At 30.8% G+C, this 27,523-nt stretch overlaps 1 protein-coding gene across 3 annotated transcripts in view; it reads right to left on the bottom strand.

The window, feature by feature from the left end:
- Window positions 1-27,523, bottom strand: part of LOC112598626 (discoidin domain-containing receptor tyrosine kinase B-like) — a 141,757-nt gene that overhangs the window by 12,719 nt on the left and 101,515 nt on the right. For all 3 annotated transcript variants that reach the window (XM_025345146.1, XM_025345147.1, XM_025345145.1), the window contains 5 exons: window positions 21,063-21,294; window positions 8,167-8,314; window positions 7,839-8,015; window positions 6,535-6,668; window positions 2,931-3,138 (listed from right to left, as the gene is read on the bottom strand). In XM_025345146.1, coding sequence (XP_025200931.1) covers window positions 2,931-3,138; window positions 6,535-6,668; window positions 7,839-8,015; window positions 8,167-8,314; window positions 21,063-21,294 — 899 coding nt within the window. The remainder of the gene's footprint in view (window positions 1-2,930; window positions 3,139-6,534; window positions 6,669-7,838; window positions 8,016-8,166; window positions 8,315-21,062; window positions 21,295-27,523) is intronic.

A 27,523-nucleotide genomic window follows, 5' to 3' on the forward strand; every position in this document is an offset into this window, starting at 1 on the left:
ATAATATTTTACAGTTTTTATTATCTTATTATAGGTACAGATAACAATTAAAATCTAATTTTAAATTTAATTTAAATTACAAATATTTTTAAAATGTGTGAAATTTGGGGATAATCTACATAATTAAATAGAAATATGACTGATAAAATGTAAAATAAAAGAATATAATATAGGTAGGTTATACATGCTTTTGTCATATTTATAAGTTATAACTATCTCTGATATTGTTAAAACCGATTTACACACGTTATGATGTTCACCTATATAAGAGTAGGTACTCTTAGATAATTTAAAACGTTTACTTTAAGATTTTAGTTTACAAGTATTAGAACATACAACGTGAAACATTTAAGAAGATGATGTAAAGCACACATTGTACAAGTAGACCAAAGTATATCATGGTAACATCTTTATGCAAAACTTTGCTCATAAATCTACACCTTACCATAACCCACTACGCATATAATATTATGAGCACGCGGGTAGAAATTCCTTTAAAATGCCCTTCATTGGATCCTTTGGGGGCAAAAATAAGGAAAGAGAAAATAAAACCGTTATTAGGGTCGATATTAAAAAGGTTGTTTCCGCGAGCCATTTAAGCATTTCCCCCTACCCATTACACACATCTGTCTCCGCGGCGAGGGTGTTCAAATGAAGACGCCGACAACGTTTATGACCTTTGTTTTTGGTAATTGAAACGAGTACGAGTTTAAAGTCTTAAATCTCGGAGTTTGTGGTTATTTTTAAGCGGTTTAAACGATTCGTAAAACTAGCCACGAATAGTGTATATAATTGGAAGATTATTTCTCCGCAAACATAACAACAAAAACAGCTAGTAAAGTTTAGCGGGACAGCGCAAATAAATATTGTTTTACTGGAATAATGGAATAACTACAAACTTAACGTAGGTAATCAAACGGATTAATCGTACACAGTGAATAAACGAGATGTTTAGATTTTAAATGACACGAGCGCAAATAAAATAAATGTCACACAAGTATTTGGTACCGAAATGTTATAAAATATATTATAAGATAATCATAATAATAAAATATTGAGCGTGACAATGATGTTTTAGTTGACAAGAATGGAAAATCGATTCGCGTTTTGTTCTCACCAACAAAAACGTATATATATATATATATATATAGCTACTAATATATATTATAAATTAGATGTTTCGTGTGGCGTTTGCGTTTGTGTACAATTTTGTTTTGCAACTGCGTTGTATGTATATATATATATACTATATATCTTTGAGGGATTTGTATCCTACAGCGTAACTATATATTTCTGTTACCGAACCGTTTTTCCCATTTGCCACCGACAGCGCTCGTATATATTCTCGCAGACATACGGCATGGGGCCCGGGCGATTTTCCCATTACCACTTTTGCCTACACCCCGAAAACGTTCAGGTAAGCTATAAATCTTCTTATGTAGTGTAATAAAAAAATAATATATTAAAAAAAAACCAAACAAGACAAAAGTAGGTGGAAAAAAATGAAAATAAATACGTAACCCTCTCGAGATTTATGTTACTTTTTCCATTTTCCCAACTACTTATTGTTCCCCATGGGACGAGGGGATGTCATATTTCCCGGTTATATAAAAAACACCTATTTATTTTTTTTTAATTTCCTAAGAACCGTCGTCATTTAGTCACCTGTCCGAGTGTTATTCAATCTTCATAGCAAAAATATATCATAATAAAATTTTATATTATTATTTCAGTACCTATACGCCTTGCACTTCAAAAATATGTGTTTGTTTATAATAGTTAATAACAATAAAAATGATAATCTTTTCTCATTTTTTCACAGTGAAAGGTAGACGATTTTTTTATACATTATTAACTAAAAATAAATATACTTAAATATCAAACGTGTCCCTCAAGATTTCATTTTTATTTTATATTGTATACCATACAGTCATTATAGTACGTATTCACGCTCGTAGTAACACTTTATATTACCTTTATAATATATTATGCATATTCATCTCACTTAAAAATAATATATATATATTAAATGCATGTATGGAGCCATGGAGGGTTGGTACAAGATGCGAGTCTATATTGCTGATTTTTTTTTTCATGAAGAAATAAAATACAGTGTTCTGTTTGAATGTGGAATGCGCGAGATAGTGAGGAGGGTGCGTTTTGAGTAGGGGAAGGACGTATTCGTGCAGGTATAAATAAGCATATTTTCAGTCGGATGCTTTCGATTAACACACTCGAGTTATTTCTGGTACACCGACCTGACATATTCACCATATTATATATTATTTGATTAAAAGCAGAGAGCAAGTAAAATCCAGAATACAAAAATTCATCGGGATTAAAAAGTCACAGACTACATCAATCCTGTGCTTTAAAATGCGGCGAAGTAGTGATAAATGAACACGAATTGTCAACCATATAATAATAATGGTTCACTTTAATAGGTGTTAAAAATACCAGAGAAGTGAAACCACACGTTTATATATAGACAAACGTATAAAAATCTACATATAAGTACTATAGCAAGACGACCCCCGTTTAATTTTTCAAACCGAGAAAATCAACCTAGTAACTTACTTTTCTATGAATGCTATAAATAATTAAAAAATTACCATGAGTTTAATGATAAAAAAAGTATTATTTGAACTGCTTGTCTATAACATGAAACATATTTTAAAAATGAGACAATTCATTTAATGATAAATCATTATCATACTTGTCGTAATATTATATTATAGATAAAATATTATATAATGTGCCTTTTTGAACGGTGACAGTTTGTGTATGTCACTATTTGAGTAATAACTGCAGTGGTCGTATTCTGTGATTTATCTCATTGATTCATACTAAGGGGATGCATTTCCGGCAGTCGGTTAAATATAAAATAATACTAATTATTATGTATATTACAATAAGTAATTTATATTTACCAGAATCGAATGTTATCTCGCTGATCATGATCCACTTGGCGGCAAAAGACAATCTAAGTTTAATGAAACGACCGACTCTCCTGTGCAATTTGATGCTGACATTCCTGGACGTTTCAAATATTCTGTCTTCCATGTAAGTGTATGTCAACGGTTCCGACGAGTAAACTTTTCCTCCCACGCTGAATAAAATACTCGCTTCGGAGAACACCTGAAATCCGAAGTTTTTATTAAGACCTCTGTGTACAACTCAATAACTACATAAACGAAAAAGTATATAGTCGTCAACGATGAGTTGTTTTCCCATGGAAAAAAAAAATAGCAAATAAATAAATAAATAAACCTTCTTCTATGGTTTTATTCTACGAATGTTTATAGATTGTAAGTCAATTTCGAGTTTACAACACTTTTATTCAGTGCCGGTGTGCGTGTGTCAGAACAGTTAGAACACCAACGCAGTTGTGTGCACGTCTACAGGGAATACCGATTTTTCTTTCGTTTTTATACAAGACGAGACAATCTCCAAACTAGAAAATATATATTTCGCGTTCCGTCGCCAACCACACCAATCAATAACCCGTGACTAGAGTATAGAAATGTGACAATATATACACACCACCACGCTAACGGCTATTACGGCGTATTGTCTGTGTATAATATTATGTATATCGGGACCTCGAGCATACAGTGATTTATTGCGTGTTTTGGCCCCGTACATGCTAATAGTCTATGGCAGTAGGTTTTATTCTCGTATCAAAATATCTTGTAGGACGGTCTCAGTTAATGTACCACATGAATCTTCATTACTGGCGGACGCAGTGTCAACACATCGTTGGAAGATTTAGTATAGTGTCCACGTGCCGTCGGTTAAAATACTGTTAAAATAATACGTAAATCATTGGTGTACTCGAAATTCCTTTTGTCGGGAATAATATCCTCGGCAGCATAAGTATTTAACGTTTTGTTTTACAAATCGATCTGCGCCCTATTTCTACCTCCTCGCCAACAAGACAGACAAAAACAATAATAACACTCGTTTTTCGGTACTAGTAAATAAAAGTTTCATAGTATTATAAATACGCGAGGTTTTTTTTTTTTTTTTTGATGAGCTACATCCTACTTATATCAAAGCAATACTACTAAGCCTATGAATATACGAATACATGATATTTAAGACGTATATAACATCACACATGCGTGCCTATATGTACATATTATAATATTACATCGATAAGTGAATATATTGTGTCGATCAAAATCCAATAGTTTATGATTAAACGAACGCGGGAACGATGGCAGTATAATGGGATTAAGAAGTTTTCGGTCCCAACGGGATTTCATTGTGTTCTGTGTTATATATTGCAGAATATTATTATTACGACGTTGCACACTTCGATTGGGCTTTGTAATATTATGCTGTTAATATAACACACTGTGGCATGTAGATACGGCAGTGGGGTTGTTTTATCAAAACTCGAAATACAGCATGTACACGTGATAAGGTTTGACGATTAGGTATGTGTGTAATGTGTTAAAACTCATTTCGGTATGCGCGCGCAAAGTTAAAGAAGTTAGCGAATGTAACATCACTAATCGAAAGTGATGGGATGAGATACAACACTGTAATAGGGAGTGTCTAATTTTAAGGAGCACTTTAAGATTACAAACGCTGTTGATTAAATTACATGTAATGCGAAAAAAGCCAATAATACTCCAAGAAAGTTTTAAGAAATTAGTTTTCAAGAAAAAAAAATCACTGTGCCATTAGGACAGTGGTGTACAGGAATCTAGAAAGCGCTAAGTTTGTCTTGGCCAATAGCCCATAAAAGTTTTCAGATTTGTAACGGGGAATGAATAACGCAATTAGAGGCACAAAAAACTTTTGCGACTTGTTTAAGTCGTTTTTAAGCAGCGAATGGGAAATGTTAAAACTAGTTTATGAGAAATGTATACAACTCTTGGTATATTATAGTTGGCAACGACCCTACAATACTCATGTAAAATATATTATAGTAGTTATTAATAAGGATGTACTTAGATTGATAATGTATGTTTCTACGACTAAATCTATAATTAATAAATTAATTGAATAGGATTTGCCGTTTTTGCAATGCATTAACGATGTCGTTGACTTGGAACGCGTGTACTTGGACCGTAACAGTGATTAGGCGAACTGTTTTTCATTTACAGATTATGTAGTTAATGCGATCGTAGTATTTCCTATTTTGTCACTGCACGCGCGCATGATTTGAACTCTCCAAAACGGGCAAACCGATTATATCCGTTAATCGATTGCAGCATTCGGGCTCGATGCAGTTGGGAAACGATCGGAGCGTTGGAAAAATAAATTATTTCAGTTGCTTTAAATTTTAATATAGGTACGGCTTAATGAGTTTAAAAAAAAAAAAAAAAATACATTTTTAAAGGTCAATGTGCAAATGGTCACGTGTGTGTTCCGTGTTCCAATACGGTTAAACAATAGTCTCTGCGTAACACGTGCAGGACGTGGTGCAAGAGCAGCTCACATATAGATTGTTATCTGTTATAATTATCGTAAAATCCCCTTGTAAAACAACTCAATACAACAATAACGCGTCCATGACCGGCCCATCCCCAGTGCGCACAAACATAATATATAGGTGTACAGTGTACAGGTTAATCAGGGGTGACCAAAGATGGGAGAACTTCGCAAGCCGCGCGGTAAATGCCTCGAGAAATAAAAGATTCATCGTGACGACGTGGTCGTTATCATAAATTAGATATTAGACTTTAAGTAAAATTAACGAATGTTTACATACTGATTGATAACTTGGTGAAGTATTGAAATAAAAAATGTAAAAAAATATAAAAAAAATAATATTTTTTTTTTAAAAGACTTAGTTTTTTTATTACTACAGGGACTGCAATTTGGTTACCCCTGGTCCATAAATATATTACACGAATTTATATAAAATATATATATATACACACAAACAACCACCTAAAATGATATGTTCGCGTGAACAAACCTCCCCTAATAACATCCCTTTTATCGATGAACGGCAGAAGGTACGCCTCTAATTGCTCGTGTCTGATGGTCCTCCGATGTTTTAACACACACCATGAACACGTCGAATTTTCGAAATACATAACGTTAATCTGTTTATAGCTGCGCTTTCGTCGTATATCGTTATATAAGAAGAGGCCCAGTAGTCGTCATCTCTGAGACCTACTACTGGGTTTTCTAATATAATTTCATCATGTCATTATTATCATTATTAATAATTTCGAGACGCAATTTGCATTCGTTTGCAGATTTTAATCTCTCCCCACCACCTTAGCGTAGTATATATACATATACACCAACCGTCTCCGGGGAGATTGTGAGTTTATAATCGGATTTTTGAATTCGTTTCCACTTTGGGGTTAGACAACGTCGAATTATAATTGTGTTATCACTGTGGCGTAGAAGGGTGCTTTTTAATGGGTTCGATTAGACGTTAGCAAATACAGTATTCTTAAGAAAGAATAAATTATTATTTGATACAACACCGCAGTATAGGTGTCCGACTAAAAATTAATAATAAAACCGTTTTTAAATTATTTCGTGAACACGGAGAACATTTACCTGTACATCTTTTTGAAACTGGTTGTTACAATATATATGAACCCCGGTGAACTCTCGAACCTTGTCAAACTCAAATTTTATCTCGATCGCTTGACCATTCCTCGTATCATTTCTCCAACCAACCCATCCTTGACCTGAAATGTACGCAACGTTTTTATTAATGATATTATACAAATCGATTAATCAAATTAAATTAAAAATAAGCTAAATTAAATTATAACAATAGCAACGCAATTGTGTTATTAAAAATTTTTAAGCTGTACTGAATATTTTGAAACAATTATATTAACGTATTCTAATGTGACATTGGGTGTGACGTTACAAAGAAAATGTATTGTAATAATATTTTTAAGTATTATATTTTGGTGTATAGATCGAAATAACTCCGTCATTTTTTGAATGAAAAAAATATGAAATACAAGGAATAAGGTCGACAGAGTAGGGGCGGTAAATACATAACATTTTGAGATTAGCCAAATCGTCTGAGTATATGAATCGGAAAAATCAACGTTTTACCCTCTCATATAATTTGGGAATAAAGTGATCGTTTACCACGGTCCATTAGGTTGCATAGTGGACACGGGCATTGTTGAAAAAAAATTGGAATAAAAAACTATTTCTATTACACATATCTAGAGTAAGTGGTTGTTTCTCTTTTCCTATACGAAAAAAAACTTTTATTGAATTATTCATGAAAACTAGAAATACGCAACGAATATAACGATTGTGGTTTATGGAATATTTACACCGACTTCGAAAAAACTTGTCCCATGAATATATTTTAGGTTCGAAAACTTGGTATATAATATGGGCGAGTAAGTAGTTTATTATACATTAGTTTGAACTGTAATGCAATGCAAAACGTCAAATTCAATGATAAGTAGAAAAACATTTGTGTAAAAAATATTAAATACATTACATTTTATTTTTAAACTAGGGTATTCTATATTATTGGACTGTATAGATATATCTATAAACATCTTTTAAATGTTAGGTGTATACAATAATAAGTTATTTTTACCATTTAATTATACAATAATAAAATATATACTGGGTATTGATTTTCACTTTAGTTTATTTTGAAAGTGGATATATAGACTATTATGATGGTTAATATTGTTTTCTATTTTATATTCTATCGAGTATTTCACATATTCAATAAAATGAAATCAACAATATATCTAATATATCAACAATTATATCTAATAGCGTAATATTCAATATCTCAACTTATTTATCTACTTATTCTCCAATTTTGGTATTTTTTAGTAAATAATAATTATCATGTACAAAACAAAAAGTACCTCTTTCGGAGTCATAGTATCCCATTCTAAAATTTTCTTGTCCGATTTTACCATCGGTTAGTTGTCCAAGACCTCTTTGCAATTCATCATCCCAATATCCGTCGTACGTGGAATCATAGAACTCCCATTCCGGATTACGTTTATCACCTTGCGGCATCGAGTAACTCAGAATGCCGTCTGCACACAATACACGTACCATATTAATACACAGGTTATTATCAATTTGAATAATAATAAATTTATTGACATGATGATATGAAAATTAAAAATATCCTTCACACGAACAATTTATTCGAGAACAACAATATTGTATATTAACGCTACTAACCTGTCCACGGGCATCCGTAGAGCTCGACTCGCATGCACACCTGTCGGGTGTGGTAGCTGTGTGGCAAGAATCTAATTTTCGACGCCCAAATCGGAGGATTCAGTTCTTGTTTGTGTTCTAAGTACGTGTTGATGTTACCGATCAGTATCTGTAAATAATACAAATTACGTTAAATAACAATCGTATATTTTATATAATGACTTCTAGTAGGTGGGTGTAAATTCAAACCGAACAATCTGGTGAGCGAGACAAAAAGTGTTCACTATAAGTCGTCTATAATATCAAATAACATTCTTGTTTAACGTTTGTTAATAGCACTATACAAACCTAGTCGATACGTATTGCACCGTTCACACGGCGGTTTACGATCAATCGAGTATTATATAGCTAACGTTGCAGCGTTATTGCTTTAAACCGCAGCGAAATCTCGTTTTAATATGAAATCGAAAAATAAAGCTCGATACGCCAAGAGAAATGGAAAATACACGCGTATTGGAATCATATTAATGTTTACGTATGGGGGAAGGTTTTCTGTACAAGATTACAGAACACTATAATTATATTATATTTAATATCGGCTTTTGGATCTTCTTTAGACACCGAGGTGTTGTACAACATGCGTGGATGTGAAACACACGGCGAATTGTACCTCCGAGGACGATCGTAGATGACCGCACGGAGATTATTACTCGCCATAATCAATAATTGCGCGTTGGGAACTAATATTTTTCTCGAACGTGATTATATTTGTTCCGCGGACGAGGAGTATAAATGTATAATGTCTGTTGGACCGCAAGTTTGTTTGTACGCCGACCGATGTCAATTATTATAGCGTAGGCATATAAAATATTAACCAGCAACACGCGGAATTAACTCGTTTATGTTATGATCGATTCAACCGTTGATTATATGTCTATATAAGAATTTATAATATAAATTATACTCTTTCTGCACTCTAACAACTAACAAGGCCCTAACAAGTATACGCTGTAAAGCCGAAAACGTAGTATTGACGCGGGTATGATTCCGCGTGTGGTTATCATCAACAAACATTTCGGGCGAAAATAATTATCGATGAGAATGTTTACGCCACAACGAAATCTCACGGCTTAGAACTTTTGATAATAATAATTGCGTGGAGATTTAACGCAGGCCAGTGTTAAAAATAAACGATACCGTAGTGTTTCATAAATAAATATTAAATGGATGTAATATTTACCATCATTAAAACATATTATAAGCCGTTATATCTTTTTACAAACGTCGAATCAAAACAATCCGTTACACGGTGCATTCCCTACTCCGCGCACGCAAACGTTTTCGTTTCTGTAATTATATTGTTTATTTTTTTTAACTGCACACGCACAAAAATAAATCACCCGATTCCGACCGCTATACTGCTATTAGTTGGCGATAAACGATTCTTTACGTCCCATCATATTGTTATGTATAGGTATTTATAATACAGAATTATTATTAAAAATCACGATCGAAACACGAAAAATGTATTTATCTCAAGCATATTCGCACGTAAATTATACGCGTACCTATATTTATATATATACGTGATAAAAAAAGGCGTTTCACACTTTCGGGATTGTTTGTAGTTGTCCTCGCATATAAACGAGCATGTAATATATATAATAAATGGTGTGTACGCTAGCCGTAAAGACGTCCCGAAGTGTGTCTAAAAAGAAGTCGAAACGAGTTTTTACTTCTTTTGAACTCCGTATATGTACACACAGACCTCTAGGCGACGGAACAATACGTGCTCACAATAGACACATTTCACTCGAGTAGGTATCGCGCGCGCGCGTGTATACTACCGAACCTAATATATATATATGTGTGTACATATATTTTAGCGAGCGACAGTACTTTATATTTTAAGTGTATACTGCAGGGCGTTTCGCATGATCGAATTTTGACCTATATGTAGTTGTAGTATATGTTTTATGTAAACGTATACACTGTACCTACTACATATATATATATACACATTATTGAGTATTTTTTCGAGAGAGAATTCCGATCCGGTTGACTCTCGTCGTTTTTTACGAAATCATAATAATAATAGTTAACATAATTTTGATAATTTCTTTAGCCGAACCGTTTATATTATCATAAAAATGTACGCATGGGTACCTACTATAACCGTTATTTTTGTCATCCTGGACCCTAGACGAGATTATTATTATTATATTACTTTACTTATATTATCATGATGTATGCACAACACTTTATATAGTAATACTGGTATACCTACTACGCAGGATCACAGCAGTATATTAATAATATGTTTTGTTACGTGCGTAGTATGCGTAGAATCCGCGACGACAACAACGGAGGATTGTTTATTAAACGAGAGTACATCTGTTACACACAGTTTTGTATTTCGCTACAGTGATTTATTACATAAAATATCATAATGTACAACCGTTCGCTGGCAGCAAAAGCTCGACACCGCAGCTATACGGAATTAGATATATATATATGTCGACTACAGCCACACGCCTTTATCTTCGTGCTCACTCTGAAGTCCTCGTCTTCTAACACCCTACACCACCACCCTGCCAAACTCTCGTAATAATAATAATAATAATAATGATTACTGGGCTTTATGAATCATTCTCGTAGCGTGGCCTGATCTCTCTTCAATATGCGTACGGAACGGGAAACACAGCGCGTGGCAATAAAACACGATAAAATTAGCCTAGAGAGAATTTCCTCGTCACCAGATGTTGCTCGCATGATTTAGAAGCCAGGAGCTTGTTTAATATATATATAATATAACCGTGTGTGCGGTGGCGGCTGCAGTATCCGTCTTTCGCAGACGTTTGAGGTTTGCGACGTCTTCTTGGCCACAGGGCGCAACAAAGATATATATATATATATGGGGGTAATCTATGGTGGTCAAAAGCCAATCTCTGAGAAGAAAAGCAATTGTTTTTTTTTTTTTTTATGTTTATTTAATAATGTTGTACCTATCTATAGGTTCTTTGTTTTGTAAATGTAGGTAAAATTTCCCGAGTTATGTTAAAAATAAAAACATTTACGAAGATGTAGGAACATGTAATCAGTGCCAGTCGTTTCGATGAATTCACCATAAGAAAATCGTAACTTTTTTTTTATACATACATTTTTAATCATATATTATTTAAGTCAAAATTTTAGTAATTAAAAAGTTATAGAAATATTCAACTAAAATATTATAAATCGTTTAAGACACGGTAAGTACGTCATTTTTGATTATTCCTCACTGAATATCATTATAACTCGAATCGATGATATGTGTTTATTAAATTTTTTTTTTTTTTTCGTATCGAAGAACACAGTTTGTAAGGGACGACAAAAAACTCCTTTTGTGGCCCAGAGAAGACGGCCGAAATTTGATCCTAGTTGTAGACGACAACGTGTATCCACTATTGTGTATACAAGTTTGAAAAAAAATCTTGCAAAGCAATGTCCGTATAAACATCAGCGTGTATTTATACTTGTGGACGCGGTGATGCGAAGGGCAGCTGTAGGTCGTGACGTTCTCACGATGTTCATCTCTCTCTCTCTCTCTCTGTCTTTGCGCGTTTTAATTGGGACGAAAAGCCGAAAACAAATAATGAATATATTGTGTTGAACTCGGCTATCATAGGGGTCAGGTAATTTAATAATAACAAGCACGTATCTCGAAGAATCGTTGGCCAGAAGCAGGGGAGGGGTGAGAGACGCATGGAACTTTTAACGAGTTAATCATAATATGCACCACATACAAAGTTATATTATACGTATTATTTACGTGCGATAAGAGTAGAACAAATATTTTTCATAATTCGATTTCACATAACCACATGAGCAGAAATCACAGACTAGTTAATACGAAATCCACAAATATATAGTATCGGGATTCTGTTTAAAATAGAAAATCTCTAAAAAATACTTTGAATGCATTTCCACCTTTAGTAGCTAACATTGTTGAACATAACTATGACGGCATGCAAGTATAGATTTTACACGCGAAAAGAATATTAATTATAGTTACGGTTAAACAGCCGTGCCGATATTCGCTTAATCAAATAGTTCAAATGAATATATGCATTAAAATTTATAATATAATTTTTTCTCAGAGAAGGAGATGCTTTTAAGGTATTGTAAAATAAACCTTTTGTTTTTGAATACTGTATCAGCGATGACGATATTTAAAAATATTAGTCGCAAGAATTATTATAATTCGTTATGACGTTATTTGTAGAAATATTCGATTATATTAAAATTATTTTTTGGATTTCACACAACTAAACAGTAAACATGGAATTTATTAGTTTTCTAGATTTATATTTTTTAACTTAATTTATTTATTTTTGTTCGGTTGACAACACAGCATTATCAAATAATTTTATCGAAATATTATTATTTGCGTTTCGCCGCTAATGGAAAAGACGAAATTCCAATTTTATTATTATTATTTTTTTTTTTTGCGTTAACGAGATATTTTAAATATGATATAAGTTTACAATATTAAAAAAAAATAAAATAATTATTATGATAATCCGTATTGTTATACTATGATTACAGGTTAAAAATGCACGTTTAATGTCGTGTATTATTATAAATTTATACACTATTAAAACACAGCGTACCGATTTTTATAATTCGCTATTAAAATAATAGTTAATTGTCCAAAATTGCCTCGTGTATCACGATAAAATATTGTACATAATTGTGTATTTGCACTAAGGACGAAAATAAGGTGAACAACAACAGACAACATTAATTCAACAACATAGATTTTTACACTAACTATTAAAAATGAGTTTCGAAAAGTCCCGAGGCTCAGAACTAACTAGGGTTGTCGATGAATCGATGTTTACCACAGTTGTGTAGTACTATGTACGCTTATGCCAATGTGTGCGAGTATAAAATATAACAATAATTATAAATATTATGATGATGACGTTACTCATATATTACAAAACGTATACGCAGCTAGCTGTTTATATATATATATATCATAATATACTTATAGTCGAATAGGTGCCTGCGTCGTGTACGCGATTTATTCCATATAGCTGTAAGGTAAAACTCATTAAAATCAAAAACCAAACTTCAGATAATTGGAAAATTGGTATTTGAAAGTTCTGTGCATACATTAGGTATATCTATACGTTTATAATATATACAATTATAGATATATAATATTATGGTGTTTTGACGGCCGTATGATGAAACGTATATATCCACTACATAATAATAATAATAATAATAATAATAATAATAATATCCTGTATATTTTCTGTACCATTCACGATTGGCGTATTATATATTTATATATATATATATATATATTTATAGCGATGCCAAATCGCACAACGACCGAACCAACCGTAATGTGATCTGCGAATATATAGGTATAACCGTGTTATATACGATGATATTATATACCTATCGTTATGATTATTTATAATGCGACTTGCGAGTATATAATATTTCGTTTTATTTACCGGCTGCCGGTCACGCGCCAAATAATAATACTATATACTACTAATCGGTCGGGGGTAAACGAGTGGGTTCGAATAAATTGGCCGCGACTATACAGAGAAACCAACGGATTGTGTGTGTGATATAACACTTATTATATATATATATAGATAGATAGATAGAGAGAGATGCGCAGCATACATATTCTCGAACCGGATCGGGATAATAATATAATATTTAATTGTAGGTATATACGGTACTGGAGATACGATCGATTATATAATAATAATTAACACCGGATGCGTAACACCTTTAACACAACAAACATAATTAACGTCAACAACAACGATAACAACGGTTCGTCAATGACCAGTATGAGAGAAATATCGAAAAATTTAATAATAATATGACATATTACGATTTCGTAACAGGAAATATTTAAATATGTAATATAGGTAATATCCGTCGGACCTAACTTGAGATCGAATGGTAAGTGATTTGTCGTAAAGACGGGCAGGACACAGCGCATTCAACTATACAGCACTCACATCATGTCATTTTTCTCTCATCATCTCATTCATGTCGTGTCCATACTAGCACGCAAGTCAATTTTTGAGAGTTTAAAAATACTTTACATCTGAGTAGGTAACACAACAGATAATATTTTTCTTACATTTTTTTCGATTTCTAGGATCAGTAATCGTTTAAAAACATTTGTTTCCATATTTTCATTATCTGTATATTACAACGGTGTAAGCTTATCGAATGTTGAATCAATAAATAATTTATGAGTGTTTAAGACTAAGGTAAGCAAAGAAGTTTAGAAAAAAGATTAGAGGATGGATATTCTCAAAAACGCTGAACTAAATATTTCCATTTAAATCATTTAATTATTATAAATGTATCACACAAAATTACTCAAATTAACCCATACAATTAAAATGTTGTTGATTAAATACAGTAATTACTTGGATTACAGCTTCAGAATACTATGTTAAGTATATAATAGATGAGATAGGCGCGATATAAACATTTTTTTTTTTTTCAAAATCAATGAATATCATATCTTTATGTAGGATAAATTGCATGTTGGTAGGTGTGTATAGAATACAGCGCAGCTATAATAATATGTAGCATTTCATATCTACCTACGTTGATTTCTTTACATTACGTCGATCACTAGACTTAAGTTTGCGTGTTTTAGACACACGCGAGTTTAACTACTGAAACGACTTATAATTATTATTTTTAATTAAAATAATCATTGTTAATTACCTTGATAGTCGCTGTGTTATACGCTTTGTACAGGTTGCGAAACAATAGGGGCGTTGTAAATACCATTTTGATTTCTATATCACGCCACCACGTATATACGACGCGTGACGTAGTTTATATTTAAAAACAATCTGATAAACTCAATATAGATAATATTGTAAAAAGAAAATGTAATTTTGTGATATTTTTCAGTATAAAATAATGATTTTGAATATACTTCCGTGTACGAATCAGAAAATAAAAACTATAAAAAAATAAAATAAGCGACTTTCCGTGTATACGCGTACATAGAGCCACACACGAGGATTAACATAATTGTTTCTAGAGGGTGAAAAAAAATCATTATAAAATGTTAGTCTTATATTTTTTCACGTTGCATACATCCTACACTCGAAAAAGTCTCGCAATTTATTCGTATTTTCATATTTTCATTGTAACTTATAGGTATGCGATACACGAGAACTGGCTAATAATACCACGAATAGCGCGCTATAATTGTTAGCTTATCAACCTAGCGAAAATCGTTGGCAGTATAATAATAAACTTTACTATGTTTTTCCTCTTATTTACTTACCAGCCTCGTTATAAATAATGGTTTGTACCTACTTGAAAAGTTGAACTTAAAAAATATTAAATATAAAAAAAGAAACATGAAAGTTTCAAGTGGAAAACCGTGCATCCACGCAAATACAAACACGAAGGGAAATATTAATAACTTACAACTCGGGAAAAAGGAAAGTTTACTTGAAGTTTAATTAATCACATTGCTGAATGTGAACAAAATAAAAAGGTACGCCTCTTTGAGTATTTAATTATTTTACGTATTTTTTCGTCTAAACATTAATTACGATTTCATTGAAAACATAAGCGATATTATTTTTGTTCAAAATATTAAATGATTGTAATATATTATTGAAAAATATTGCAAGGGGAAAAATCCATTAATGTTTCTGTTTGTTATTATACAAGCAACGGTGTTTGTCGTTATATCAACGAAAAAGAAAATAATAATATTGTAAGAAAAAAATATATTAAATGAATAATGGAAAAAGAAAAAAATCGCAGAGCGTTATTAAAAAAATAAATCAAAATAAACTTATTTTTTTGTTTTTATTTTGTTAAATACTTACTAAAAAACCATTATTATAATAAAATATAACTATTTTAATTAAACAATTAGAAAAAATGTAACACGCCATTTTGAGTAATAAATAACAAAATTATTCGTTAAAGTTTATACATATACATTAAGGGGGATAAAAAAAAAAAAATAATTAAAAAAAATTAACATGGCAAACAAAAATTGTGTACGATGGACGAAAAAATTCGGTATCGAAAATTTGCTTTGAACTGAACTCGAAAAATTATGTGATGCAATTACGGGAAACATGGGAAAAAAACTTGTTGCGTTTAATGAAAAAACAATAGAACAAGAGTTTACAAATTCCATTATGATAATTAGACATTGTTTTAATCGTTATACGGACAAAACACTAACGACAACAAAACAATCGCAATAATAATAATAATCTGTGTAATTCCATATTTGTTTTTTTCTTCGCAGTATTGTTCATATATTATATATATATATATTATGCTAACCGTGTTCCCGCGGGTTTAAAACACCGCCATTTGACAGCCCGTTTAATTCGATTCGTCGGTAACGTACGAGTTGTGTGTTATTAATCTACCCCCCTCTTCTTCGTAGCGTGGATAAAATAGCGAGAAAAATCCGAGTTCAAAAAAATAAAAAAAAATAGCAAATTATTTTCGGACAGATCACGTGCAACGTCCTACACATCTGTATACACAATCTCCCATATTATTATAGGTCTCCCTGCAGCACTTGCAACTTCTTCCCACTATACTTCCCTAATTTCACACGTCATCGTACGGTTCGTGGATTAGGATCCTGTGGCAGAAGAAGTCTTACCTACATGTGCTGCTTACAAAAAAACAAATAGTGGAATACCGTAAACCGTGGCGGCGGCGGGCTGTTAGAGTGTGCGATGTGCATTATATACTATATATATATATATATAACGTATATGTAGCAGTGGCGGCCCTGTGTCATTAATCTCTGCGAAAGGTTGTTAGCCGTTGTGTCGTGTCGGAGGGAAGTACGAAAAAAAAAATAAATATAAACTGTATAAAAGCGATTCACTCGATCAGAAAAGAATACTGGGGGGGCTAAGATTATATTATACACATATTATATTATTATAATGATACCAGCGAGTCTATATATGTATTGACGAGAGCCCGTGCGGCGACCACACACACACACACACGCACACATATACAAAAGTAAAGTAATGATTTTGTTGATCTCTTTAACCCGACGACGATACACTTGTGTCGTATTACACCATCACTTTACCACTACTACCATTACTATAACTATTATACAAACTATACAGTGTAATGATAAGACATGCGCGCGTGTTTGTAGTCGGCGAAGTATATCATATTAATGTATTATACCTATTGATCGACGGGCGTATTCACGCACGCACAAAAGTTGCGATTGTGAATACCTACTCAATCATTTACACATCCCGCCCCCGCTCGTCCGCGCGTCACGAGAGACGAAACGCTGAATTTTGTTTTAAGAACCGTTCCCCGGCAATATAAACGGCGGGGCTCCGTCATCTATTGACATTTCGAGTACCTATACTTATCTATCCGATCTGGATACGCGAATTAAAACGTCTTCCGATCACATCCTGCACACATTCATAATAATATAACCTTTGTATATAACTCGTGAGACGCGCGGGTCAACGATAAGAGCTGCACTGATTAGAGCATGATGCGGCGTAATATTTGATAGATATAAATAAAAGAGTAAACCAAATGATAATCGTGACGAGATATTACAATGACTTTGGAGATTAGGTTGAGGAGACTTTGTTTATATTATCAAGATATTAATGTTGTAGATTTTTTTTATAAATCAGATGTTTGTTGTGTTCGCGTAATATATAGGTGTATAGGTAGGTTTTCGGAACTATAAAAAAAAATTAGGAATCAAAAACTAGTTATTTTAAATTGCTCAAGATGAGTTGTCACAATGGTTAATTGTTTAATTTGACTTTTAGAAATTATAATAGTAACACTTTTATTGTACGACGAACCACGCGGTTTTCCATTACCCTTTATACCTATATTGTATTATAAATAAGAAAACATACTTTTGGTTAAACCTTTGTGTTATTTTTTTTTTGCCGTACATAAAGTGAATCTGTGTGATATAAGCCTTGCAAAACAGAGCAGTCAGAGTAGTCAGAGTAGTCCTCAGTTAACGCGGTATTTAATAAAAATGCAATCGACATAATAGGCACTTAAAATTTATAATTACAATACAACTGTGTTTTTTAACATATTACATATGTTTATAATAGCAGTTTAGGCATTGTGTTTATAATTAAAATAAAAAAATATAAAAGGTAAGTCTAAACACAAATTAATTACAAAATACGGAAACATTATTTATTTAGTTAAACTATATTTAATTATGTACTTACTGAAAACTATATAATATACAAAGGAAAAGAAACGATTTAATATTTAACGTTTTAAAACCCTTTGAGTATGAATAATTGAAAGTCACCAATTAAATTAAATTTCGTCTATTTTACTCGTTATAAATTAGACGAAATTTAATATTAAGTGTATATTCTCATACTTTGATGTTACAAAAAAGTTTCTACATTATAACTTAAAAAAATGTAACTGTTATTATTATGTATATTATGATATTATGCATAATTCTATATAAATTAATTTTTATGTTATGCTATATAGCATATTATCTAAAATATACTTTATGTTATAAACTATAATGCATAATTATTTATACTAAAAAAAAATTATTATATTTGATAATCAATTTTTCTACTAAATATTTTTTTGTTGTGTTCATTACTACTTATTAGTACCTATAGGTCAGGTACAATATTTATGTATGAAACAAAAAATGTATTTTTAAATATACCGTAAAAATATGATGAAATATTGCACATAATACACGTGTATGTAGAGTAAAGACCACTCTATCCTTCGTTCTCGACTTAGTGGTTATAAGCTGTACACTAAAATAAATTGGAGTGATCGTATGGGTCATCTCGTGGGGTGTATTTTAATTTTTAATAAATACAGAGTGCTTTTGTAATGCGTACGTATAATATATCATATTATTATATTGTGTATATCTCATGTACATATATAGCGATACATGAATATTATATACAATATTAAAATTGGTTGCTGTTAAATGTTCTGAAGCAAAAATGTTTGTGTTGGAGTGCGAGGGGTATGTTTAATTTTCGAAAATACTCGATTAACAAGGTCCGTTAATTAATCGTGAAGGATATAATCAAATTAGGTACACCAAAATGAATTTCCCTCGAGAAATCACTTGACGGTGAAATACGTATACGTCAATACCCATATATATATATATATGTGTGTGTGTTTATATTACATAGTTAATATATTATGATACAGTATATACGCTATGGTGTATTTAGGTAAATAATATAATACACACACTTAACCGCCGCTTTAACGACCAACAACGAATAAATAAATATAATAAATATCATATCGGGGGATTCTTTTAAATTATTCATAATGTTATATTATAGTCTGTAAGGTTTATTCAATATTGTTTGAGGACATTCTTTATCATTGTTTGTTTAGTATATCTATTGTAAGACTTATGTATATATATTTAAAATATATAGGGATATTAACTTGGTAAGCGGCAATAGCTCGGAAATATTATAGAAGAGAAAAAACCTTACCGTTACATAAACTTTGTATACTTATTGTGACTATATAGTAGAGGAAAGGATGTATAGTTTATAACGTCTTTTGTTATATGTATAAAAAAAAAGACCACGGTTGAGTTGTTTCAGGGGAGATTTTTATATTGTTTTTGTGCTATATTTCAAAAGATAATGGCCTCTAAAATCAACAGCTCCGTTAAGTTTCATTGTGAATCAACGTTTAATGTCAGACATTATTTTAATTACATTGATAAATAATATTTAAGTCTGGAAAGACGTAGGTACTTAGGTGAAAACTGTAAAAGGGTAATAATATTATAGTCTTCTTTTTTACAACACTTTGACCACTAATTGTTATTAATTTTTAAAACAGTAATTTGGCTTGTTTTATATATAGTATACACCTACTTACTTAAAAAAATCTAAGAAAAAATTCTAACCAAGTAAAAAAATAATTCTATCGTCTGCAATGGGTCCCAATCGATGCTACGCATATTATGCTATTAGGTTTAGTACTTAGAAATTATATTATTATAATTCTTAAGTTGTTCATAAAAAAATTAGTAAAATTGAATTAATTATATTTATATATTTAGTAGACCAATTCGATTGCGCACTGACTTAGACTAATCAAACTAACCAGTACAATGCTAATTGATAACAACATGGGAATACTAATAATCAATGAAAAAAAATTAATGACCATAATGAAATTATTACCAATCATGGAACTGCTGTGATTATTCGACCAGCAAGATATCTTTTATAGAATTATTAAGTAGGTATATAAAATCGATACAAAATTAAAATAAACAAAGCATAAAATCTCATTAGTCGTAAAATTATAAAATATTAGTGGTATTCTATAAACTCGAGGAATCGATTTGATTTTTTTTTTCAAAGTAAAAGAAGATTACTTATAAATTCATAACTTAAGAATCATAATATATTAGAATACCTACCTAGTACCTACTTAATAATTTTTAAATTTAAGATACAATAAAACCATATTTAATAAATGATTCAAATTACAATGTATACGTATTAAATGTGATACTATACATTATAAAATAATATACCTATTACTTAATGCATACAAAGAGTATAAATGCAACAATGATAATATAATACTAAATCGTTAAAAATTAATTAAATGTAAGTTTATAAAATTCAATGTTTCTTTTTTAAACGTTTTCTTCTTAGAATAATGTCTAATAATTAATTTAATTTTTATAACATCAATTTAAAGATGTTTACCGTTTTGAGTTTAAAAATAGAAAACTTATTATTTTAATTATACATACGGGTAATACCTAAACGTGTATAATTTTATTATAATATAGTTTATTTATTTTTTACCTCATGTCCAGTGATGTTTCTGTATCGGACCCATTTTCCAAGCTTTGGTCTCCAGTAGTCAATCAAAAACGCTTCGGTGAACTCTTGACCCTGTCCATTGCCAAATCTGCCTTGAGTCTCCACCGACGTGATCACTCTTACCACGTGTAAATTGACTTCAAGCCATTCAGTGGGTTCCCTAGTGACCGGCTCTTTTGGACACCAAGCACCCCCTTCTCTTTCTGTGCGTACCCTAAAACAAAAAATATTAAACTTTACATTTTGCGATCGTTAAAACATGACCTAGTTTGTGTTTGAAAAAAAAAACAGAGGCTGAAAATGTCAAAAGGATTTTTGCCGTATCGGTAAAAAGTCAACTGCTGACATTATAATCCATTTCATCGTTTTATGACAGCTGAGCTAAAAAAAAAAAAAAATCTTTCCCCGTTATTATTGGCCTTATTGTTTGGAGCTAAAAGTTGTACGTGACCAACATGTAAATTTTTTAAGGGTCAAATTATATGTATACGCACATATTTATTAATGTATATTATATTAGAAGGTATTTATATATAAATATATCAGTATAAAAATATATTTCGGTACAAAATGTGTGCGTGCTGAACTTTTCGAAAAATGTGGCAAATTATGAATACTAATTTATTGTGATATTATTACTTTTAAGCACGGTGTTAAATCATAGAGCTCACGATCTTGGTGAAAATATAATATAGTGCTATAGTATATTATATCGCACATCAATACTAATGTTTGGACGAAATCAATTAACGTGCGTAATCCCTCTCATCGGTAATAATAAAATCCATAAATATTGGTCGGCAAAATTATTATTTCCTTGAGATATTAGATTTATATAAAATCAATTAATCATTAATCATCATGCATACGGGTTAACACTTAATTATAAGAATTTTAGCCAAGATGTCTGTCTTTAGATCGTAAATCGATTTGAAACGAGAAACGATGCTATGTAACTGTACGCAGGGACAAAGTTTTGGCGAAGGCACTGCACCGTATACTAAGAATGTCAAACGCACAATCGTCGATAATTTTTTTTTTTTTTTTTGCTGCCTACAGCCACAAGAATCATTACAAAATTAAGAGAAAATAAAGAGAAAAATAAATACGATTTGTGTTTTGAGTCGTAATACTATGTCAGAGAGAGAGAGATAAAATACACAAATGATGTACTTTACCAACGAAAGCAATGATCTATCTTTTTTTTTTTTTTTTTTTACAATTTATTTAGTTATTTAGTTTTTAGTAGTACTTGTAAATGTGAGCAATTATTTTCATTAATGAATAACAATAAATCTCCTGTTATATGATCCGAATCAATTGATATTAATTTTTTAAATTCTGTATTAAAGGTAGGTGGCTTCTTACAAATAAGATTTTTCTCGAAATAAAAACAATAAAAACAAATTACTAATTTAAATAATATCGAATAAATTTGACTTTTTATTAATGAATTCAGTTTTAAAAAAATCGAGCAAAATATTTATTTATTTATTTTAATGTTATTCTAATCAATATTTTTAGTTCGGTCGATATTTGACAATGCTTTTCGTCGATGTTCAGTACCAAATAACGTGTTGTAAATTAAATCATCTCGAATTTTCGACTAACATGAACATTTTATTGCGTAATATACGATTACGCATCATCTGGAATAATTATTGGTAAGTACTAAGTACACGCACAGGTGTAGCACTAATATTATGTTATGTATAAAAGACTAACGTCATCGAGCCACGCCACGCCGGCGGCATCACAGGTGAGGGCATCAGACATAACTTGCACTCCAATGAAAACAGGCTATAGCGTACGACGGCGAAAACAGTTTGGTCAAGAATCGGAAGACATCACGACGGACACGGAGAAAAGGGCCATGGAGACTATTTGAGCGCATTTTCTTCAGACCGACCGACGACAAAGAATTATCGCGGACAGCCGTTGTCGAATATTCCTCGAATATATACTATATAACTATAGTTATACGTTTCTCTCGAACGGGTAACCGCAATGGCTTTTGTGTCATTAGTTAACCAGTCTGCAGAAAACTCGGTCCTGTCGACACAGCAATGTTGTGCAATGCGACAAATGATTTTAGCGAAGTTAATCTCTACAGAATTCAATAAGCGTACAATATAATATTTGCGAGCTTCTGAACTTCCGGTCCCCGTCGCTTATTTCCGGAAGATTTTCCGAATGCGGCGTGTGTCAAGGTTTAAGACGTATAGCATAATCAGCAAACCCACATACGTACAATATTATTGTTCTCAAGTATTTCTCGCTAAAACGCCTCATCAACGTGGTTATTTACAGAAAATTATTTAGTTGCGCATAACATATTACTATGTACGTAAAATAAAATAAATTATTATTTTTAATAGAATATGTTTGTAGAATTAATAAAAATTGAAAAATAATCTCGTAATTATTTACCAAACCGGCTAGTTCTTAAGTGTCGTGTAAAAATATTTTTTAAATTGTTCTCTAACCCAAGTATAATTCCAAAATTCAGAATTACTGACTAGATAATATAATATTATGATCTAACATTATAACGAGTTAGATGAATACTTTTATAATTATTTAGAAAGTTTTAAATGTTTTATTCGTAAATACTAAGTATCAATTATATTATAGTTACTTCTCTAAGAACACTACGATAAAAAGTTTTTAGACTAATATATTATTCAATAAATACATACATATACAATACATACTACATATTGTAGCATTATATATACTATTATACAGTTCAGATAGGATAAACTAGTGTAGATATACACAACAATATGCGATACACGTAGATATTAAATTTAATCGAAAACAACTTTTGCTGTATGCTTGTATAATAAATTGATAAACTTTTACCGAGCGCATTTCGTTAGAATTTTAGTATAAATCATTACGTACAACTCGTTTAATTTTCCAAGACATATTATTATGATTATGTTTATGTCACGCTGTATCAGATAATACAGCTATCGTATATTTTTTATACGATAATACATTATAGTTGAATAAAATCGCTGCGGGGGAATAACAAAACCAGGTAACTCATGACATAGATGTATGTAGAAACTTACAAGTACAAATTAGTCGATGTATCTTCTCAATATATTTATTAATATGAAATAGAAATGTAGAAATGTGACGTCCAATTTTATACAATTACTAAACTATATAATTCAGCCATAAACTTACATACTAATAAAATAACTTAGGTGCTTATCGTCTTTTTACATTAAAACAGACGCAACAGATAAATTTATTATTAAAACATTGTGAGAAAACAACGTTACGCCATACTAAAAAGCATATACACCTTAATCGATAATAAAATGTTGTCTACTTTGGTATTCTCTGCAGTCCCCTTCAATCCATTTACTATTGGCAACACTAAACTCATGTGCGACGCATGTTGAATTCACTGTATTTTTTTTACGATAAGTAAAGTCGACTGTTGGAAATTGTAGCATTGAAGAGTAGAAATAAAAAAAAAAAAAAATTCGAAGCTTTATAAACGCTTAAAGGCGACAACAATCGGTCCGTTCAAAATTAAGTCCTCTCCGCCCAACGTCCTCTCACTCAATACCGTACAAAGCCGGGCTTAAGAAAACCGGCCGACCGTAAAGCTGATTTTTAGAGTAGACTTCTTTTTATCCTATATAAATATATATATACGCCTAATACAGAACTGATGGGCTGAAGTTCTTTTTCTTTCGTTTCGTTTTGAAAGGCACAACCGAATAATGGGTAGACGGCGGCGACGGTTGTAACTATAATAATATATACTATAGCGTACGAGGAAGAGAATTTTTACCTGTTTTTTTTTTTTTTTTTTTAATGCCACTGGACCTATCCAGCTTTTTAAAAGCCCAACGAATTTTGTTTCCATTTGCTCGAGTGATTTTTATTTACTGCTTTTAAACCAATGACCAAATACTACACGGGTATAGTTAACGTGCATATGAAAACTGTCTTGACAATCGATTATTAAAGAGTAACTTACACGCAAACCAGTCGTATACCGAACATGAGGCCAGGCTATTATGATAATTTACGACTGGCGACATATTTTATTTTTAACAAACACATAGGCCACACAAATGTATACAATAACGCCCGCTTTTGCGTTGAATTTAAACGACAACATTTTTTTTTTTTTTTTTTTTTTACAACACACCTAGAATGCCTATGATCAAGGAACCAATTAAACCCGTCTAGATGACAGCCAAAACAGATCGACAACCATATTTTGTCAGTCACGGTATTTTTTTATGTTTTTTTTATAAACCGCTGGAGACGTCCCCCAAAAATAATAATAAAAACTTGGATGGCAAATTAACTTGGGCGTTTTTGTTGGCATCGTTTCCGTCATCCGTTGGCAACCCTAAAGAGGCGCTCAATCATACACGTAATCACCATAAGGCGAATATTAAGACAACATTTTTCATTGACAGTAATATCTCACTGACAATATAATTTTGCATAAACCAAATCATTTCAAATGAATTGCATTTTGTCTACGAAAAAATGGTACAATTTAAATGAATTGTAACTAAAATATAATTTAAATTATAAGGATTTTTCAAGCCCATGTGCCAGATCTACATTCTAATAATTAATTTGCTAATAGTTGAAAAAAAAGTAATTAACAAAAAAGAAAAATAATGTGTAGATACTAAAGACAATAGATGTTCTTGAGTCAAGACGACTTTTAACGATTAAACATCAAGATATTGAAATTGTCTACTTTTAATAAAACATTTTTTCCAATACAAATCAGAACAGAGTTCACTTTAAAAACGTATTGTGACAATAAAGTACATGTTTTTTTTTAGGTTTTTAACATAATAATTTATATTTTTAAACTTAGTAAATATACCTTAACATTCTAATAAGTATATGATACGAATAAGTGTAAGTACTCGTGTCGAATCCTAATACACCCAGAATCATAAGTTCTAAATTCTATTAAAATAATACCGATGATGTAACATAATTAAGTTTAAATATTATATCATGTCTAAAAAATACTAAATTTAATAATAACTGTTGACATTTAAAAAATTCTAAGGTAAGTAATGTACCTACAGTAAAAATTTTTCGAACCGGGATCCAGACTTAACTCTGTTACACTGTCAATTATTTATATTTTTATTGTTAACAGGCATAAAAACGTAATACATAAATATAAAAATATACGTAATTGTAATATTGATCAATAATTTTTGATTTTAATTGTGATACATTAAATTCAAATTTTGAGCATTCTTAAAAATATTTGAATTTAAATATAAATGGTACTATTGGCAGTTGGCACCTATATTAAGTAGAAAATGGTGCTCTTATTTAATGATACAGAAATTATAACAAAATATTATAATTTATAATAATAGTGAATATTTTTTTATTTTTTATCTTTATTATTATTATTTTTTTATATACATTTTTTGTACTATAATTTCAACCAAATTTTATTAAAAACATGAAATTATTTTATTAAATTTTATTGACAGGATAAAAATAAAATTATTATATATTATATATCTTTTTAAATGTAATATTATACTAAGTTTATATGCTATTATATGTTCATACAGTTGTAAAATTTTTGTATTTATATCGTTTAAATTGTTACGTTATTATCTCATCCTTTTATTATTATTTAATATTTTTAAACTATAATAACTCCCTCTCTCTAACATAAATCGTCAAGTTTAAAGGCAGAAGGTTAATCGAAATTGTAATTTATAAAATGTCTGTTTTGTTAAGTAAAGAAAAAATAAAAAAAAATATATGATTTAAGAAAACTATCAAAAATGTAAACTTTTATATCCATAGACTTTATAATCTATACGTTATATAACATAAAATTTTATCGAATTACTATAGTATACATTATTTTTTGAAATATTTTATGCGGTCTCCTAAATAGTTACCCTATTTCTGTTATACGTACCATTGTTTTTTTTTTTTTTTTTTTTATACCGGTGCATAAAGTATGTTGACAATCGTGGATATCATATACAATCTATTTACAACCTATAACACCGATATACCATTACAGAAAACACCATGAAATCGAATTGAACGATAGTTCAACTTAATGTTTCGGAGTGTAGATTTCCACAGATCTAGTCTAAACAATTGATAAAAAAAAGTACATATTTCAATATTTGCAAATGGATCGTAAATAATTTATCGAAATCCATTAAATCTACATTTTGTACAAACAAAAATAATTCCAAGAATGAAATTGTATTTTTCAGAATGATGTATATAGATAAAATGTATAAAACTTCGGAAAACACATCAATTTAAATATTTTATGAAACAATTTTTTTTTTGCTTTACAATAAATAAATGATTTAGTCGATTTAGATTACGCATGATGTAATAAGTTTAATATGTTATAAATTGAAAATCAAATAGATCAGTACCTA

The sequence above is a fragment of the Melanaphis sacchari genome, unplaced genomic scaffold (genome assembly GCF_002803265.2).
Source record: "Melanaphis sacchari strain LSU unplaced genomic scaffold, SCAv2.0 Contig49_pilon_pilon, whole genome shotgun sequence".
Lineage (NCBI taxonomy): Eukaryota > Metazoa > Arthropoda > Insecta > Hemiptera > Aphididae > Melanaphis > Melanaphis sacchari.